This window comes from Ambystoma mexicanum, chromosome 6q (genome assembly GCF_040938575.1).
Source record: "Ambystoma mexicanum isolate Mex_15411 chromosome 6q, UKY_AmexF1_1, whole genome shotgun sequence".
Taxonomy (NCBI): Eukaryota; Metazoa; Chordata; class Amphibia; order Caudata; family Ambystomatidae; genus Ambystoma; species Ambystoma mexicanum.
The window spans coordinates 199,902,310-199,923,977 of NC_090937.1; the positions used below are offsets into that span (position 1 = coordinate 199,902,310).

Here is a 21,668-nt window from a genome sequence, read left to right on the forward strand (position 1 = left end):
TGTTCAGTAAATGGTCCTATAGTAACTGGGACTGGTTGGGACACTGGGTTTATGACTGGTGTACCTGCGAACCCTACGGAAACATTCTTTTGCCCTGACAGTTGTATATCCGGAACCAAGTGATGGTCTATGGAACACTTTTGCGCTCCTGTATCTACAAGGAAGCGGTGCTCCTTATTCCCGACTCCCATTTCTACGTAGGGTCCTCTCTGATTCACGGGAATAGACACTGGTTCCGACCCTTGCCCTGGGCTGTCCTATTGGGGAAATAACACATCATCCGATGTGTAGTCACTACTATTACTGTAATACGTATTTGGCTGCGTATTGAAAATGTTCCCATTCTTTCCTCTATTTCCCCCACTCTGATTCCCATACTGTTGGTTTTGCTGACCCTGACTCTGGTTAGGAGCACTTTGGTTTTGGGCTTGGTTTTGATTACCTTCATTATTGTGGTGCTGATGCATACTATTCCTATTTGGTCCATTCGCTCCTTGGTGCCCTCTGTGCTGTCTTCTCAGCCAGGTCCATTTCTATTCTGTAAATGTGGACATTGCGCTCGCCAGTGTCCTTCCTCCTTACAGTATGCACACTGATTTGGTCCCAATGGCCCCCCATGCATATTCAAGTTATTCCTCCCTTGTGCGTTCCCTCTTCCTCTATTATGTCCTGCTACTTGCTGCAGTAACACCCTTGTTTTCAGTATTTACTCTATCTTTCTCCTCCTGGTCCTTTCCCGCATTCACTCTCGTCTCATAATATTGGGCCATGTGCAATACTTCACCCAGCGTTTTTGCTTGCCATGCACTTTCTGATGTCATTATTAGGTTCTGAATTGGAAGTCTCAACCCCCTCACATATTTATCAACAAATAGCCTCTTCCCCGCTTCCGAGCTCACATCCTGCCCACTGAAGTCTGCGAATACTTCTTCGAATTTATTGAAATAATCTGTTGCTAACTCATCCTTGCCTTGCACACATGCAGTCAACTTGTCCCATTGAATTCTGTTCTCTGGGACAATTTCTTTTAATTTCTGTATTATGCGTGCTAGTAATGCTACCATGTTCGCTCCTGGTGTCCCTCCAACCGCTTTATTCCTGTCTTCTATTATCAAGTCCGCCCATGTGGCGCCATAGGCCGTTACGTCATCCACCTTTCTTATTTGCTTCCATATGTCTCTTGGCAGGATCACTGGGAATATTAGGTCTATGTCACCCATGGTAAACATGGATGATTGCAGGCAGGACTCTACTTCCTTGTAAAATCCTGCAGGATTCTTTCTTATATCGGGAATCGTCTGCTTTATGTTGTTCACCTCCTGTCTGGAAAAGGGGACATGCGCGTACTGGGCGTAATAATGGGCTGGCATTACCTGCGCTGCTACGGTGCCCATTGCGGGTACCTCTGTTTTTGGCACAAAGGTAGGTGGGACCTCCCTCATAGGGAATGCCCCACTTACTGTCTCTGCCCCTTCTCTCATGTGTAATAATATTCCCAGATCAAGTGATAGGGTTGTCTCTCCTGTCCCTCGCTCTAGTGCTCTCTTATATACTGCCATTATTACGGGTGGGCTGGCCTTGTCGTTTTTTATATCTTTGTCTAGTAAATGTTCACCCATCGACTGCAGTGCTTTTCTTTTCATGGGCATGGAATATTCATCAAATATCTCATGTATCTCCATTGTGGGAATACTGGGATCCGACATCCATCTGAACGCCTCTCGTATACATACTTTCAATTTGTCGCCCCTCTGTACTGACGACATCGAATGTTGTCGCTGTATATATGGCTCTACCGCTTCCTTCCTATCTCTCCCGATATCCTTACCCCTGTACCCAGGTGCAGTAAACATTTGAGCATAATCATTATACAATTCATTTGTAAGCTCAAAAAGTCCATACACATGTTCCCTCACTTCTTCATCTCTTTGTCTACAGCGTGCTAATGCATTTAAGTCTAACATTCGCTGCGGTGGTAATTTCCCAATTAACTGTTTCCATCTCTCCACCAAATATTCACCCATGCATTCCAACCCACCTGTCTTTCGTTGCTTCTTCGGAAGTCATACATCGAAGCCAATGCTGCCGTCCCATCATTCCTGTCTATATACATTTCTGCCTGTTGCTGCAATTCCACCTTCCTTTCTTTGCTGATCGCACTGCGAGTTACCCTCGTGCATCCACTTTGTTCGGTCTCGCCTCTCGCCCCCGCGGTTTCAACTTCAACCCCTGGAGGGACGGACGGTACTGAGTCTGTATCTAAGGCGGGAGGTGCGGATGGGACAATAGGAACGGGGAGTGCCTGCTGTGGGCCTGGTTGGCTAATAGGAAGTGTTACTTGCGCGATCTGTGGCTGTGGGAGGGCTTGAGCTATGGGAGGGAGGGCTTGAGCTATGGGAGGGAGAGTTTGAGCTACAGGAGGGGCTTGAGCAACAGTTACTGACGTGCTTGGCCTCGCTTCTGATCTTGGGCCTTGTTTTGTATGGATCAATATGTTTTCCATCACTTCATCTGCTATGTTGAATTCTCGTTGTGGGTATATTTTTTCTATATTCAACTGGTCACGTCTACCTGACCTCCTTAGACTCTCAGTCCACTCCTCCTCCTCCTTTTCTTCCGCTACTTCACCTTTCGATTTATGTCTGCGTGCATGCTTCGCTCTACTTCTAAATCGGAGCATTGCTTCCCTTCTCCAGTCCTTAACGATATCAAATGCTGCGGGACACGCTTTCTTTCTTATCAACACCGTTTCCAAATTATCTATTCTCGCTATCTCAAAACTACCATTTATCGGCCACTGATGGTCTTGTTGCTTTCTGGTTTGCCTATGCCAAGTCTCACAGAATATTATCGCTCCCACACCATATTTCACATACATCTCATACGCCGGTGTTCCCCCAGGTGGTGCAATTTGGCCATCTTCCAAAAATTGTCTACCGCTAGGGTGGACAATACCCCAGGCATGTTTCAACCTTCTTCCTGGTTAATCAAGCTTACCTAGGGCGTTTGATTTTGCAAAGTCAACTCTCAACCAATATCAGGATTACTTTGAATCGGGGTATGACTCACCTGATAAATAAATTTGTCCTCCAGGACACAATTCGTCTGTATACTGAGGCAACCAATGACGTCGTGTCTGCGTTTCTTGGCTTCTGCCTCGTTTCAGGACCCTCGCCTCCTTGTTCTCTAGCCAGATACGTTGATCAGGGATCAGATGTGTGCAGATCTGCAAAGGAATCTCTCATCACTTCTACAGGGTGCCCCGAACACCTCTTGATCCCGGCTCGATCGTCCCGTCCTCGTCGTTCCCCGCCTTTACTCAATTACAACGTACACGATGGAACAAGTGGGGGAGGGTCCGTATTCGGGCGCCATCTTGAAAGGGGCCCCTCGCGTTATGGAAACAAGGCAAGTCACCACACACGATAGATACGCCAGACACGAGGTTGTATTCCCAAAGCTAGGGTTTATTGCAAAGCAAATAGTCTCAGTTGGCCAACTCGGTCTCACGCCCCGCGACATGTATCTCTAGACCACAAGGGACACAAGAGAGCGAATTACGTACATCAGTTACATATATACAAAATGCATATTATACAATCAGCTGTGACATGTTTAACACCTCCCTTTATTGGGTTTCTTTGAACTCGGTTTGATGATGGACACTTCCGACGAATATGACACCCTCAAATATCTATTCTAGTAACAATATGCAACCTTGCAAGTGCAGAGACATCTTTTCTTTGTTGAACACAACACAGTGCTTCTGTTCTCGTAAGCGAGCTACATACGGGGGAAGAGTCACATTCCAGACCTTGCTATCTATGAGGTGCTATTCGTGTCCTGGGAGCCGACACGCTCTAAAGGGCTCGGAAAAAGGGGGCCATAAGAAGAGCATAATTCAAGCCCTTAGCTGCTTTATTCTAACGTATTCTACAATATAACGATACTGGCTGGCAGCTGTGAAATGATTAAATGCCCTGTGGCTCTGCTTCAAGGCTACATTCGGGAGGGAGCCGGGCATTCCTCCCCAGAGCTGCCTACGTTGTGTTTCAACAAACTCTTATTAGCCTTTGCGGCCTTGTCCTTTCACGTTCAGACAACAATGTTAACAGTCGAGCAGTGTAAGCAGAAAATGTGCTGCGAAGCAATTTGAACAGAAAGCAATGAGCAATCGTTAGAAAACAAAATGGCGATCCTTGTTGCATCAAAATGGCCGTTCATTGGTAAAACTCGGAAACCTGTATTTCTATCGTTCCGTACATGAGACGGTTGGCCGTAGGCCACCAAAATACGTTTGCCGTCAATCATGAGAGGTGTCCATTTTTCTAGACAGACACTCTCACTCATGTTTTGAAAATCCTAGATCAGTTCTGTGTTTTTCAGTCTTTGGGAATGATGCATTATGAAAGATGTTACTTTGAATTATCCCTGTTCAGTGTTGAAGGTCTTGGATCTTTTCAGGGAAGGTTTGACTTCCCGACCTCCTACTGGCATGTCCCTCACTGGCTCCATCCAAAAACCTGACATCAGGATGTCTTTACAAACAATGGGTTGGAGTTTGATAAGGACTTGCAGATGTGGGGAATGGCTCTAATACCTTCTCCACTGTGAAGGGTGTTGGAGGGCTCTTGGGATCCTTGTCAATGTGTTTCTTTGGCTTTTCTGGCAGGGACCTGACAAAGGGATTGCAAGACTACTGTTGACAAAGTTGACCTAGGCAGGGGGTGTTATGGCTTTCCCCATGGTAAGAGGTGGACATATCTGCTTTTCAATTCCCACGTAAGCATAATGGTTATAAAGCATATGCAGAGGGCTCCCACTTGTGGGATGTGGCCAACCTATAGCCTTACAGAGGTTAAATAAAGTCTGTGGAAGGTGCACGCACAAGCTCACAGCCCATAACTTAATGGAAGAGGTGACATTTTAGCTGTCTGTTCAAAATATCTTTACAAGGGTGAAGGGTTGGATGAGACAAAGTTAAGGTGGTATTGAGTGTTGGAGAAGGATTGGTTGAGAATCTTTTCTTCTTGAAGCCTCAGCCTCCAGCCATAGATCTGTTTTGCTGTCAAGATTACACATGCTCCCAAAAATGGAGAACTTGATGGCAAGGTTATTTGGATTTCTTAAGTGCACATCTTTGTACTTAGGCAGGTCCTCTTGAAGATGCAATGTGCTGTGATGATTACCCATGGTTGTGCATTAAGGGTTGGGGTGATGTGCTTTAAATGGCGAGTGGCAGAGACCAATCGGGCAGCAGAATGTTTGCAAGTGAGGATTGCATTGCGGTTCAAACTTAGATATTTTTCAGTATGAGGTCTTTGACATCTATCAACAAGTGAAGCTGATGTTTGGCACGTTTTTACAATGTTACTGATATGGATGGTGAGCGTGCCATCTAACCTAGTGAGTAGGTTCTGGATATAACCTTTGTTCCCATCTACTAAGATGGTTGAGAGCCAGCTGTGGAAAAATCTGGGTGAAGTACCAACAGCAATCCCAGACACGTGTTTCAGCCTTGTTGGTACTCTTGACCAGAAGAGAATTGCCATAGCATTTAAGGTGCTGGACTGCCCATGTGAGCGGGACAAAGACTGATATGCAAATGGGTATTTCCCTTCTGTGGAAGGTATAGTGAGCTAAAGTGTGGCTGCAGACTCTCAAGGAGGTACCTTCTCAAAGAGCAGGTCAGTTAGCCGTGTTTGTTCTCGCAGAGGGGCGCCTATGACTATTTTTTTTTATTGTTTTAGGGACTTAGGATTAGTCACCCTAAGTTTTCATCGGTCATCCAGACGTGGACCCCTTGCTCACTGTGCTCAGAGTGGCACACCTTCACCTCACTGATGAGGCCCAACAATGCTGAAACACATGTTGGGGTTGCTGTTGGTACTCTTGTTCAGAAGAGAATTGCCATAGCATTTCAGCGCTGGACTGCCCATGTGGGCGGGACAAAGACTGATATGTATTTCCCTTCTGTGAAAGGTACAGTGAGCTTAAGTGTGACTGCGTACTCTTGAGTGGGTATCTTCCCAAAGAACAGGTCATTTAGCAGTGTTCGTTCTCGCAGAGGGGCGCCTATGACTATTTTTTTTATTGTTTAAGGGACTTAGGTTTAGTCACCCTAAATTTCCATTGGTCATCCAGATGTGCTCACTGTGCTCAGAGAGGCACAGGTCCACCTCACTGATGAGGCCAACAATGCTGAAACACATGTCTGGGGTTGCTGTTGGTACTCTTGTTCAGAGGAGAATTGCCATAGCATTCCGGTGCTGGACTGCCCATGTGGGCGGGACCAAGACTGATATGCAAATGGTATTTCCCATCTGTGAAAGGTACAGTGAGATAAAGTGCGGCTGCAGACTCTCGAGTGGGTACCTTTCCAAAGAACAGATCATTTAGCCGTGTTCATTCTCGCAGAGGAGCGCCTACGACTATTTTTATACTGCTTTTAGATATGTTCAAACGTTGCCAGCATTTTGATTGATGGGAACCTTCAACATGCAAGTTAGTTCTCTCAAAGGGGTGGCCTATGTAAAGTTTAAGAAGCATCATGGAGAGAATTGAGTCTTGATGGACACTATCAAACATGCTGAAGGGATAAGGAGATGTTGACAGCAATTTTAACATCTAGGAACGATTGCACAAAAATAAGAGCCATTTGTGTGCATTGCCAAATATCTCCAACAGTTCATCGAGGAAGTAAGGAGAATTGTAGGGTCTACACTGTCAAATGTAGTCAAGCGTTCAAAGAGAAAGCAAATATCAGATTTTCAGATACCCAGGATGCATAGGTATTGTACATGATTTACAAGGCTGCTGTGTTGGAACTTGGATGGAGGCCAGATTGTCATTTTTACAAATGTTTGTTCTACAACACATATTTTGGAACACGTTTTATTTGTCTTCTATCAGGAACAAGAGGCAACTGATTGGGTGGTAATAATGCATGGTATTTTATTTACTGTTTTTTTAAAGAGATTACGTTGGCAAATGATCAGACACTCCAGAAAAACTCCTTATTTTCATGAGGGGATACACTTCTGGAGCTATCTGGGACCCAAGCACAGGATGGCAGTCTAGACCATGGAGGCTGTCATGGTCTCCCTTAGGGAGTGTGAAGGCTTTTAAGATTAGACTGCTTTGAGAGTGTCTTTTAGAGCAACTGGAGAGAATCTGCATCCGGATTTAGAGGTTGTAGTTTGGGTTAGATATTTGATGGGGGGTTCTAGTTGTTTCTTATTTTGATTTTATGCATTTTATTAGCAAAACATACTAAGTATGCCAAATATTTTTTTTCCAGAGTGAGGGTGTATGTGACCTATTGCTTGGGTTTCACATATTTCTACTTCAAACTGTTATGTCGAGTGGTTGTGTGTTGCATAATTTTGGGAGATGTTTTATAAAAAACAGCCCCTAGGTATCAGACATCACCTCAAACAGGAGTCTTCCCCGATTGCTACTCCTATATCTTTCTCCCACTGTGTAATGTACAGCAGTTTTTCCCGATGGATTCCACCTATCTAACAGTTTGTATAGCGTGATTTGTCAGCCCGGAGTGGAAAGTTGTTTCCAGCATATTCAGCTCTCTGGTTCCTCTATTAATCATCATTGGGTTTGTGAGCCAGAGCTGGATCGGAGTATAACTGAATCTTTTGACCTCCCCAATCCCAAATTTCACCTGACACTCAATAAATGTCAGGGGAGTATTGCCATTGTAAAGCTGATCCAATGTCCGTAACCCACCCTGTCTCCAGGATCTATACTTTCCCACCTGCATCCCTGGAGAGAATTCCGTGTTTCCCCAGATTGGTGACAAAAGGCCCAAATCTTGCAGTGTCCCCCACAACATGGTAGCCGTATTACAATATGCTAGTGAGGCATTGGTAGCATTCAACATATAACTTTCTCGGGGAGTGGGGAGCCTATCCAACAATATGAATGGTAAATCAGCTAAGAAAGTAGAAGTCATTGGGCCTCATCACAAGTTTGGCGGTCTGGAAACCAGGGTGCTGGTATGCTTACTGGCACCCTTGTTTCCGGGCTGCCACACTCCAAGTATGCCTGCAGGGGCCGTTGTGCCTCGGAAGGTCTGACCATTGCTGGGCGCAATGGCCCCGGTAGGCAGATTTGTCACAGAAACATCACCACCATTAGCAACGGTGCTAATGCTTCCGAGTCCCCATCTCCATGGAGTCGTATGGGACTCCACAGGAATGGGGACTTAACAAATTTGACACCTGACTTCCTGTGCAGCCGACCTCGTAATGATGCCATTGCCTGCTCGATTTGCCCACATCTAATGTTGGTGAGGTCTCCCCCTCCCAGGTAAACATCTGCTCCAGTTGCGCTGCCAGGTTGTGTTTTAGGATGTCAGGATCTCCCAGGGCTCCCACATTCGTGCTTCTTAGCTGCACGTCTTTTGGTATGCAGTCTTTCTCATCCTGCCAAACATAGTCAATAATTTTCCACTGAAGCGGAAGCAAAGCCCGGTCGAGGATAATCATTGGGAGTGTCTGAAAAACATAAAAGTCTAGGTATTAGGTTCATTTTTATCATCATGATACAACCCACGCAGCCGATATCCAGGGGGCTCCATCTAATCAAGTCAGCCTCTAATTGCTTCAGCAATGTCAGAAAGGTGGCATTATATATGTTCTCGGATGAGGCAGGGATCCATATCCCAAGGTAGTCGATGGACTCTTTCGTCCATTGTCCGGGGCATACCCCTTTAAATTGATCAGTTACTCCTGGGGTGATGGAGATATCCAGTCCCTTAGTTTTATGGTAGTTAATACTAAATCCTGAGTGATCTGCATTAAAGCTGAGGTGGATGTTAATACATTAGTTAATGTTACCATTATATCGTCTGCATACAGCACGATTTTATATTCTGCTGAGCAACCTTCATCCCCTTAATCAGACCATTGTCCCATATTATTTTTACCAGTGGCTCCATCGATAGTGCAAACACCATCGGGAATAACTGGCACCCCCGACATATTCCTCTTGAGATTTTAATTCCTTGAGTAAAGTTCTCATTAACCCTCAATTTTGTGGAAGGACTCTCAAAATTTGGCAAAATAGGTTTGGAGAATCCAGGCTCAAAATTAATTGCTGAGAGAGTTTCACTAATATATCCCTAATCGGCTGTGCCAAATGCCTTATGGGCATCAAAGGATATTATGCCCAGTTCGGTTTTCTTTCTCGTCTCAAAATCTATGAGTTCCAAGATCCTTCTTATGTTATCATGTGGGTTTATATCCACAAAAAAACAGTTTGGTCAGGGGAAATGAGTGAGGGAAGTATCCATGAACCTACTACCAACCTTTTGACAAAAATGTTGGCGTCATTATTCATGAGGGTGATGGGCCTCTAGGAGTCACATTCTTTGGGGTCTTCGTGTGGTTTCAGTATAAGTATCGTAGAGGTCTTCTCCATGTTGGGGTGACTGTCACCGTAACAAGGAAGGACTTCAATGTTTCGGTCATTGTTGTTATCACGCAAGGATTAAATATTTTATAAAACAGAGGTAAAGTTGTCGTAGTGATTTATATTTGATGGATGTGATAGCCCTTTCCACCTTATCTTTTTCTTATCAGGGACTCTACATCCTCCCTAATAGCATTGGATATCGCAGGCATGTTCCCCTTAGGAATGTATTCAGTGATTCAAAGTATTTCTGTAGAATATATATTTTGTCCAGTTCGTCATAGTGTTTTATCCCTTTGTATAGCCATCATATTGTTCCGCGCCTGTTGTTTCTTTAATTTATGTGCCAGTATCATTTTGGCCTTTTCCCCATTACTGTAATATTACTGTTTGGTTTTAAGGATGGCCTTAGAGGTCTTTTTAGGTTGTGAGCATTTAGCTTTGATCTAGAAGGTCTCAGTTCTTTTACCTTTTTAGCTGACCCCCCTTTGTTTGTGTGCTTGTTCCTTGAGTTTCATCTTGTCAGATAATTGGTTGTAATTGGTATACCTCATTTTAGAGTATATGGCCATGTGTTTTATTACTTATCTGATTTCATAGCATCCAAGGTAGTAGCTATAAGGACCTGCTGCATTTTGTGCAAAGTAATTCGTTATTGCTTCCCCAATCTCAGTACGAATGAGTAGGTCTTTCAGGATAGGATCATATAATCTCCATTGGGGTTTCGAGACATTTCAATAGGGGAGTGTTCTGAGAGGGTTTTTATTCTGATTGGATTGTTTGATATGTAAGGGAACAGGGACGAGTCTAATAGTATCAGGTATATCAGTGAATATCCCCTATGTACATGGGAAAAGTGGGAATAGTCTCTACTGCCCTCATTAAGCAGTCTCCAGATATCTATTAAGCTCAGTTCCCTAGTGAAATTTGCAAACACTGTCACATTCCTGAAGTCTGTCTTAGTGGAAAGGAGAGTTGTATTGATCATGGTCTGGATTGATCATGGGGTCTGGGGTAAGGTTAAAGTCACCTCCAACAATTAGTTGCCCTAATGTTGCCTCTGCAATGACTGGAAGTGTTGATGACAGGAAGCGGCCTTGTTTGTCATTTGGGTAATATAGGGAGACCAGAGTGATGTGGTGTCCAAATAGGTAACAAGACACGGATATGTACCTTACCAGTGGATCCCTCCTAACCACCGCCAAAGTAAACAGGATGTTTTTCACAATTAGTATTCCCTCCCCTCTTTTCTTTTCATCCTCTGTTGCAAAGAAATGCTGTGAACAATATTTATAGTGTAATCTATGTACATCCTGCTTCAACAGATGGGTCTCCTCTAAAAATATAATACCAGCTTTCAATTGCGTAAGTTCCAACAGAACCAATTTCCTTTTCATAGGGGAGTTCACAGCCTGTACGTTCCACGTAAGGAAGCGGATGTCCTCCGATCCCGTCATGTCATCTGAGAATGCAAGTCTCATAATAACGTGAATCTTTAAGTGTTGCTTCAGTGGCATGGTTCACATTCAGAATAGAAACATCTACATGAACATTTACCTTAAGAATGCAGTTTTGTTTTTAACAGTGAATTGCAACCACGTCCCTCCCTCCCCAACCCATATACTCTGTTTGAAACGAAGCCGAACATCGTTTTGAGGGTATCCCGGCTCTTCTGGGGGTTCGAAGTATCTTAAACTATGTTATATGTGTTGAGTACTTTGTCCAGAAGCTTAATAGGACGTAACATTGTATTCCAAGTTACCTTTTCTCGATGGTCCTCCTGGTTTCCTGGCTCTCTTCACTCTGAACCATCCCGTAGCGTTGGATACATTAGATTGAAAATGGGATACCTGGTCCATGGCAAGGTTGTTTACTGGCTGCTCAAGTGAGCGGATAGGCTTGGCTTCTTTCATGGATTTGATCGACCACGTTTTCCCTTAGTGTGTAGATTGTAATGAGGTCAAAAAGCCCCACCCATAAATCACTGTCTTATATTATTTTTTTCTAAGGTTACATTTACTGAGAACCAAAGGGCTGTGACAAACTCTCTTTCCTGTCCCTAGGGGCAATAGTAGTGGTGGACAAGAGGGCCGCAGGTTGCCAGCTGTGCCTTGATGCTGGGCCGAGAAGTGGAGTGGGGAGGATCTTCTGGCCAACCTTCCCATTCCCATAGCAAGAAGTAGGGGCTCACCATTGTAGCCTACAATGTGATAAACTCACTTTAAGGGACAAAAGTATAGCCAAAAATGTATAGTACCTGAGAGTGACTTTGTATGTATACTCTTTTTATTTGGCCAAGTCAGCCACATCATTCTTAGATTTCCTCACTGCTTTGACCTCAATGTATCTTTGTTACTGGTCGTACACAGCTTTCGAGATGCTGTTCATTGTTTCATCACTAAGTGGCACCTTGCCATTTAATCGGGGTAGAAGCACCTGCTCCTTTATGTGCTGGCCCTTCACACAGGTGCGCTACGAGTGGAAGAAGAGTGTGATGTAAGTTTCATTTTAAACCCATCAGTATTTAGATACCCATCGCTTTCTGTAGCAGAGGTGACTGTGGGGTTGAAACACTACCTGGTGCACCCACAATGGTGTAAAGACCAGGGTTCGAACCTGGCCAACACTTCACCAATTGGGTGACCCCTAAATTAATTGGATGCCAGGGTTCCATCCCGATCGATTCCTGGAATCCTTTTATTCGCATCATTTTCTCTAGTATTGACTTCATATGAGAGGTTGTACTATTACGTCCCAGCTACTTTCATAAAAAAACTAGGTATTCACATCATTGCCTGGTTTTGACATCAAATTACCAAATGCATGTGCCATTACCAAGGACTGCTCTCAAATGTGCAGATACTTGCGTGATTAATAATGAAAGCACCTTCCGGTTACGCACCTAGAAGATTACAAACCAGCGGTCAATTGCTATTCTTTTGTGTTATTACTTGCTTACAGTATGGTAGAGAAGGCAGTTCACAGCTTTTGTCTCTTGTCTATTGTTATCCTGCCTCACCACCACACATGTACTCTGCTGTGCATTTTAATTCTCTCTTGTTTCCACCTCTGACTACTCTTACAGTAAGCAGATAATTCACACATGACCTAATTTAATTCAACACCCTTTAGTAATGTAAAGACAATGCAGATGCCAAAGGATTCCAGTGGTTTCCAATTAAATTGCTAGTTGACATTTGGAGGCTTTTTACAGATGGTGTGGGGTTATAGTTACAGTTGGGGACAGAGGCAGCAAAAAATACAGCTGTTAAATGTTAATCAATAGTAGACCACAGTACAGCATTATTTCTGAGCAGCTATGGCACTTTATTTCCCCCATGTACAATACAACATTAAAAGTTGATAATAATCAGGTAAGCATGGTTGCTCCCGTTAGGAGATTTATCTCCACTGCATAACAGAAAAGGCTGCTTTTCAGTATTATCAAGCTGAAGAATTTCCATACTGGAACAGCATACCTGAAATCCAGTGGAGGAACCAGTAACATTTAGGAAGTTACAGACAACAGCTGATTTCAGTTTCAGAAAATAGTTTACTTTACAGAGTTAGCAAGAAGAACACAGGATCTTACATAGATGATTGCATGTATTCATGTTTAACCATTTTGCATGAGCAAACAACAGTATGCTTAGCTGTTGAGTAGGTTAGAATTTAAAACTGATTTATAAATGTAAATGGTCCTCCACAACTCTGCTAACACTTTGCATACCCCCATTCACACTCTCTACCCAAAGCAACATGATGCAGAGTTAGCAGTGCTGCAGAGTCTAGCCTTCTGCATGCAACCTTCCCAGTAGTTTGTAGCAGAGTGCATTGTGATATCTGGTTTGCTTTTCTACACCTCTCCTGGCTTTACCATCAAAACGTTGGTGGTGAAGTGGTGAGAGCATTTGCCTCCGGTGGCAGGAAATCTGCACCGCTGGGTTTGTCTCTCACCACACCAGCACCTTTTGATTACAGTATTGTATGTATGGCACCTTATAAACACTTGGAACAGCATTTATCATTGTGGCTGCTTTGTATGCCGAGGACATCTGCGCACTGACTTACTTGTTGGATATTGGTTTAAAATAATGCCTCTAGCTATCAAATACAGCAGTTTTAGAACTGCATGACAATGTTTTTTTTGATTTTGAATACAATAATAATCACATAGTGTTTCTTTATTGTCACCTCTTTATTTAAATGTGGGCTATGCTTTGGGATATCTTTTTTCATTCCACTCATTTCTTACTATACCTTTACATTTTGGGTTTTGGGGCGGTTTTGGTGGAGTGGATATGTTAACCACCTGCTGAGTACTTAATAACCCCTTTCTTTGCCCCATACACCTTTTCACATGGGACCTATTTGCTGTCCATTGTGAACACCTGGGGGAGTTGAGAGTAAGAAATACAGCACACATTTTAACATATCTTCATACGTCATCATGCCCCCAGCTCAGGCAAAGCCATTTCTGTCTGGTGCCAATCTGGAAAAATTGAAGAGGTGCAATTACTTTGTCTTTAGGCATACTGGTGACCGAAAACAAAATCAAGCAGTGGACACAACAAGTCTTTTATTGGGGCAAAAGGTGCATTGTGTGTCAGCCAATGTTAAAGCTGTTGACGACAGGTGCTGTAATGCAAACTATAAACCACACAGACATTGGACTCTATTCCCCCTGAAACTCACAGTTTGTATTGGGCACTAGTGGCAGTTGAAAGCAACTACTGCAGGCATTTTAGATGACTGTCACAGAGCCTTCAGGAGATTTCGGGATGTGCTAAACATTTCCATCATTTGCAGTGTGAACACAGGAGAGAGTGCAGGTCTACAGAACATGTAGCTCTGGTGGCCTCTGCTCCCTGAGCGCATATGGAAAAGAAGCTCCATATAGCGACCCCAAGTTATTATCAGCTCACACTGCGGATACCCGGTGACAGCGTCACGGCCTGGAAAGAACACAGCCAACCAATCAGAGTACACATATCCCGAACAAGACTGCCTGAAGCCCGTTACAATGGGGGAGGCCAGGCAGGCAGGCATAGGTCTCTATCTAAGGCTGTGCTTCTTGCAGATCTATACGATCTGGTCGTGGCAGAATTCTTCGCGGCTGACTTGACCGTGATCAATTCGGCCGCGAAGGCTATTTTGCCGCAGCCAAATTTGGCCAAACTCACGTCCCCAATACATCCTCCCACCCAACCCCTACTTACCTTTTGATGTCCAGTTTTCTTCGGACCCTGCAACGTCAGTTCCATCCATTCTACACGGGTCGGATCTGACGCTGCAGGGTCCCATTTTCTTCTCTTTTTTTTGTTCCCCTTCCCCTGCCTCCAAACCTCCGGAAGTGGGGGACACCCCCACAGCCTCCACTCCCCATGTTTCGTAGAGATAACCAAATGTTATTGTTTTGAATCGGCCATACGATCAATTCGAAACAATCACATTGGGTAATACCCTTCTCGCAGAGGTTTGTGGGTGTTTGGAGAAGGAGTTTATTGGGAGTAGTTGGAGGACAGTGCAGACAGAGCAAGAGAAGGAGGTTATGAGTTGGAGAGAGGAGTAGGAGGGTGTGAAAGGAAAGGAGTTGAGGTAACAAATCAGGAGCTGGAGATATGAGAGTGAGAACAGAGGAGGATACTGACAGAGAAATAAAAGCAGAGGGAAGGAGGAGGTTGAGAAGTGGGGAGATGAGGAATGCCAGCAGAGAGGAGGAAGAGGGTGAGAAGAGAGCAGAGGTGAATAGGAGGCCTAACACAAGAGATACAAGGTAATTGAGTAATGGATGGGATGGGTGTAGGAACAAGCACATGTTGAAGTGTCAGCGAGGTGCTGGTGAACACAACGGCAGAGAGGAGGCGAGGAAGGGAATAGAAGGTTGCATAGGGAAAAGCATGTGGTGGGTCATTGAGGAGGATAGAGAGTGTGGGTTTATGGGCAGTGGAGCCATGGCCCGTAAGCCAGGACATGGCGAGAAGCACCGTGGAAATGTATTAATTTATTTATTGAGCATTTGTTAGGCGCCTATACTACAGAATGGTGTTTCCAGGCGCCACAAGACAAGTGGGGAGGGAACAAGGGGAGTAAATAACATTAGCAATAACAGTAAATATACAATTGTGGTCCTACTAGGCCTTGTGACAGTCGTCAGACATGCAAGTGCAGTGAAGAGGAGTGCAGGAGATAGGGATGGGTGGGGGTAGGGAGAGGTTTGCAAGGGATGGACAAGTGCTGGTGGGTGCCCGGGAGGGAAGTGCCAAGGGAGGAGGCTTAAGGCTACCTGCTAGGGCAGACAAATCCCAAAGGTAGGATGCAAACCCGCCAGGCAGGGGGCCCTAAGGGGGCAGTGCTGAGGGGGGGTGTTGGCGTTGACTGGGTAGAGGGTCTGGTATCCTGTGAGATTCATGAAGACCATTCTGAGTGGTAGTGGGGTGATTAGCAAGGAAGGGAATGAGGGAAAGAGGTAGAGAAAAGCAGAGTTTAGAAAAGTTTACGGAATTTAAGGAGGTCCGGCTCAAGTCTGATAGGTGCAAGGAGGCTGTTCCAAAGGGAGGCACCAGGTGAAGAGAGAGACCTGCCCCTCACTCGCTTCTTGGAGAAGCTTTTGACAAGCAGAGAGTTGGAGTTAGAGGAGCGTAGGGCTCTAGCGGGGGAGTATTTACGGAGGGAATGTGGAGATAGTGTGGTCCCAGGCCCCAAAAAGCCTTGTGGATGATGCAGAGGGTCTTGAATTTGATCATCGCGGCCACCGGGAAACAGTGGAGTGATATGGTCTCTTGGCTGAGTGATCTGTCATTGCAAAAAAAGAGATCTGTGGTAAGGTGAGGTCTTGCATCCATATTCTGCATAAGCTCAAGGGGGCGTAGAGAGGAAAGGGGGAGATTGAGGAAGAGGCTGTTGCAGTAGTCCAACCTAGAGAGGACCAGAGCTCTGGAGACATTGAGCTTCTGGTAGAAGGTGAGGAAAGGGAGAATGCCTCTAAGGAGGTAAAGCTGGAAGTAGGCCTTCTTGGCAAGGTCCAATATGTAAGGGGTGAAGGAGAGAGCAGAGTCGAAGATGACCCCAAGGTTTTTGGCCTTACAGGATGGCCCAAAGAGGGCAGCCAGAGGGTAGGAAGAAAACAGGGTGCAGGTGTCCCAATGAGAAGGCTCTCCATCTTACTGGCATTAAGACAGAGATGGTTAGCCGCATGCCATCCCTGGATGGCAGTCAGACAGTAGAAACCCTAACAGGGCCTCCTTGTTGCTTCAGGCTCTAGGCCCTGATGAAAGGTGGGCTCAGATTCAATATATGGCACCGCTTAAATGGTCGAATACCACTACAGACCTAAGACAATGGAAGGAGGTCTCTCCACTGTAAGCAATCTACAACATGTACAGCTAAGTTTCAGCTAAGTTTCAGCTAAGAAGGCAGGAAGTTCAAGAAAGACACTTAACTCAGATACTGTTGGTGATGGGGTGATGCTCTGAGAATCCACATAATCACAGAGGAATTATGAGAGACATTCTAATTTGAGTTTTTTGTGTTTTTGGCCAACCCTTTAAATATTCATAATAAATCCTGTTAAAATATATTACTGGTGATTTTCCTTTTGTTGGGACCACTTGACATTCTGGCCGGGTACACTACGGAAACGTCTAAAATGTTAGTTAGCAGAACCCAAGTATTTATAATGTTGTGTTGTGGTACAGCTGAATGGAGAGAATGCTGTTTTCATTGTTCCTCTAATGTTTCTGAATTTTTACTTGCTGGTGATCCGATCAATCAACTCATATGGGGTGTGGCCTCTGATGTGGGGAGGGTCAGCAATTAATACATTTGAGAGGATATTCAGCTTTCAGAAGGTGGTTAGCTGCGGCACCCTGTAAGGTTACTGTATGATAAGCATGACTTGAAATTGGACACTGGGTATGTTGACCTGTTTCCCCAGTGAATGTTGAAATTAACCACAACATTTTTTTGTCTTCAGAGCGTGTTAAGTGTGTAGTAAGTCCATTTGTTGTTACACAAATGGGAGCTGGGCGATGTGTTGCGGCTGTTATACCGTGGAACATCTTACTGCAGCATTATTCAGGTGAATGGGAGTAGGGCTGGTCTTACAAACAGGTGGAGGGACGTGGCAGGGACAAAGAAGGGATGAGGAAACCAAATTAAACATGCAGGTGTCACCAGAGGAGGGACAAAAAACAGGCATTACAGGGGTCACCGTTTTAGAAGGAGCAGGGGTAAGTAAAAGGAAATATAGGACACAGTTCCCCCGTCAAAGTGAGCAGAATTGATTCTCCCAGAGGAGTGGCTTGGAAGGATGTGGAAAAAACAAAAAGGCAAATAGGGGAGAGCCAGAGAGGAGGGAGTAGAAAGTGGAGTACATTCGGTGTATCAGGCCCGAACCACGGGAACAGGAGGTGGCAAGCAGGAGGACAGTGACCTAGTGGTGGATATCTGTCCTTGCGAAAAAAGAGATCTGTGGTAAGGTGACCCGATCACACAAATAATTTGTCATCCTTGGGTAGAGATGGGGGCGGAGTTGGAAGATGTTGGTCAGTTTGCTTCTTTTTCATTAAACCAGTCTTCTATTAGAAAGAGGAGGTTGTGGATGCAGTCAAATAGTTCAAGATGGTTAGCCAAAGCATATCTCTAGTTTTGCAAAAGGCAGTAGAGGTTGAATGAAGAAATAGTAGTTAGCGGGTTTTCCTTAGCTACTTGTTATGTTTGTATGAGATTGTTTGAGCAAACCTTAGGGTAGAGGGTTTGGCATTAATTCTGAATTTATAGTGGTATGGGAATTAGTAAGTGTGATAATCAATTAGTTTTGAGCAGGGTTGACAGATGTATACAAATTGATCTAATAACAATTGATTGCGGGAGAACTGACCTAATTTAAAAGGTCAATTAGGAGATATATATGGGGGGAAACCCCCCGCAACCCACACCCAGTCCAAAAAACCCCACCCAATCCCCTTATATTATTTATTATCCCAAACCCACACCACACATATATAAAATAACTAAAATAAAGGTAAAAGGTCAATTGTGAGAAGGTCAATTAGGACCACTATTATTAGGTCAATTAGGAAAAAAGGTCAATTTGGGTAATAACGAGTTGACTGGTTATCTGCTCTTCTTTGGGCGTAATGTTAAAACTAGTGATTTAACTATTAGACTTTCCTTTCAGACTAATTGTGTTGCATTGCTTTCCAATATTTGTATGATCAAGACCCTCATAGAATGAATCAACGGGTTTTGTTAACCATTTGAAGCACATTTTTACAAAACTGTTAATCCCAGTCTTATGTGTGTAGCATTTGGAATTCATGCATTATACCAAACAGCAATGTTTAACTGAAATCGAATTACAAGAGTTAGTCAGAGACCTACCTGTATCCAAATCTTAGGGCATGTTCTGTAGCAGAATCTTCACTAGAAAGGTAAAGGTTATTTTAAACAAAAAGGCCCAGAGCAAGCTAGGTTCACCTTGGGGAAAGTAATTGTACTGTTACCCCACTTTCTTCTGATTTGACCAACAAATCTACTGCATTTTGAGTCTAACCTTGTATTTTGCCTTGTTCCAGGTCCCTGCTGTCAAATTAAATGAGCTGCTGGAGGATTTCTACATCACAGTGAAGAAAACAGATGGCTCTGACTTCCTTGCAACGTCCCTTCATGCAATCCGCCGAGGACTAGATCGCATAGTAAAAAACGCAGGTGCTGGTTTCTCCATTACCAGCAGCATATTCAATTCATCCTCGCAGAAACTGAAGGAGAAATTACGGGTGCTCAAGAAGGCGGGCATGTCAGGTGCACGGTCCCGCACCATTGCGTACTTCTCGCTTTCCGATCAGGAGCAAATGTGGAGGATTGGATGCCTGGGGGATGAGAGTCCAATGGCCCTGCTGTCTACAGTTGTCAAATACAACAGCCAGTACTTGAACATGAGGACTTTACAAGAACATGCAGACCTGATGTATGGTGACATTGAATTGCTGAAGGATTCACATAACAGGACTTTCTTTGCCAGAACTGATAGTGTGAAGAGAGAAAACAGACTCAATGCCAGCAAGGTTTGTTACGGGCAGATTTACCATGAGCATTCTATGGGACTCCGCCGCTGCCCTTATTGCCTACTTTGTAAGTATATGTATGATCACCGACCCCCTTCGCAAATGGATGCCAAGTCTCCATTCTACTTGACTCCCCGCAAGGAGATCACTGGAATGGGTAGTGTTTGGTACGAAGAACAAAGAATGGGGCTCCGGTCCCTGAGAGGAGTTGTCCCAAAGTTAGCCAAGAAAGTAATGCTTGACCTCTGCGACAGATACACATTCATCTCGTTCACCCAAGCCTGTAGGAATTTTGGCCCTGTTAACAACTATCAGCACATGTAACCATTGTCTCATTGACGTTGCACCATCTGTAATAACATTGGAACAGAGGATTGTTGAGTCCTAGAGTAACTGCTTTCAGTGACCTGACCATTGTTTGCTACAAATAAGCTTGTGCTCGCCACACTATAGTTGACTGGTATGGAAACCACTGTCCAATCTGTACCAGCACCTGCTTGTCATGTTACAGAGACAGGACTGCTGCATGGATTATTTCCACGTTTCCAGAGAGGCGGAGATAAGCATGTACACAAAGTGCCTTTAGGACCGTGTTCTCTATGCAAACAACACCAAGGCAGAAGAGTGCAAAGAACTGAAATGAAATCCCAGTAGACTGGTAGCGTTCGATGTATACATGTATCTGGGTACATTTGATTGGAAAATAATTCCATAGTAGCTAGAAGCAGGCATTTGCCTCTGACCCACCCACTGTTCCCTTTCCCTGTTGCTGAAAATTGGCCTAGGCAGATGGGAGATGCTGTTGCTTTCTACAACAATGCCTGGCTGGAGTATTGTAAGCAAGGATGCCTTAGATGTTATGGGTGATCACATTCTGCTTTCCATAGCCCATAAAGACATTTTCAGTGAAAGGCCAGAATGATGCTAATGCAAAGGTGAGATTCAAGCAGCAGAACTACCAAAAATCTGTTACTTTGTTCTTACTCTGATACGTTTTTCTCTTAATTTCAGGTCCCTTTTCTATTTTGTCGCATCAGATTTCATCCTTCAGGTTTATATTTCGTTTTCAACAAAAACATGTGTTCCTCATATTTTCGTTTTACTCTGTGTGTGTGTGTTTACTTCAAACTTTGGATACATTAGGTAGGCAGCGCAATAGCACTATTTTTGATCGCTAGGCTTGCGAACTGAGGGGTAAGCAGTCGAATAAACTCAAAATACTTTTGCAACCTCACACATAGAAATCTTAGAAATGTTTGTTTCAAGCATTGAGTGATTTTTTGGACATTGTGTTGACCAAGTTCTTAATGGTTTTAAGATAATACTGTGTTGTTGAATAGTACCTACCTATAGTGTTAATACTTCATGAAGTCTGGGGGTAAAACCCTCTGCTTTTATTTTCAGTGTGTGATATATAAAGTATGTTTGTTTAGACCCCTCAAACAAATAATCCAAACGAACACTCTTGGATGAATGGAGTACAGAGGATATTATTAAAGTTGATGCCGATGAAATCATTGCTGTGGGAGGGAAGAGGCATGAGCTGCTGGCAGGATCTGTGTTTCTGCCACTTGAGACCTGTGATTTAGGGAAAGGGAAGCGCCACGCATTCTTTATGTATGTCACAAGAACTAGTAAAACAAACAATATTTGAGGTCTCTGAACCCTCCATGCCCCGAGTTCTATTTGTCTAAAAAAAACTCCTACTTACCTGTTCAGTATTTAGATGGCTCCTCTTCGTCTTCCCTCTGCTGTGTTGTCTGTCGTGTTATCGAGGATGTAGCAGCTGTGGCTACTGGTTAACCACATGCTTATGTTGTTTATCTGCCTTTTTTGTAATTTTGTCTGATGGGCGTCAATGCGAGGGGCAACTATATGTGTAGGAATAGCTTAATTTAAGATTCAAAGCACACTTTATGCAGAATAATAAACAACTGTAAACTGTACCCTTTGTCGCTTGTTTGTTTGAGTGTGCGATGACGTGTTGTGTGGATAGGTCACTAATAATTGTGAAGTTTATAAATGCTTTTTAGCTGGCAGGAAAAAATCATTTTAGGGCATAATGTGTCTACAAATGGTCAGTATCTCGACTTGGTTTATAGCAGGTGTACTCGACATATGACGCTCTGTTCTGCCCATGCGAACCCTAGCCTAGAGGGGCAGCACTAGGCA

General features: G+C 44.1%; 1 protein-coding gene across 2 annotated transcripts in view; it reads left to right on the forward strand.

Annotated features, from left to right (window-relative positions):
• The window catches only part of KIAA1958 (KIAA1958 ortholog), a 962,448-nt gene extending 941,006 nt beyond the window's left edge, over positions 1-21,442 (forward strand). For both annotated transcript variants that reach the window (XM_069630639.1, XM_069630637.1), the window contains one exon: positions 19,008-21,442. In XM_069630639.1, the coding sequence (XP_069486740.1) occupies positions 19,008-19,820 (813 nt within the window). In that variant the 3' untranslated portion in view covers positions 19,821-21,442. The remainder of the gene's footprint in view (positions 1-19,007) is intronic.
• Positions 21,443-21,668: the final 226 nt, after the last annotated feature.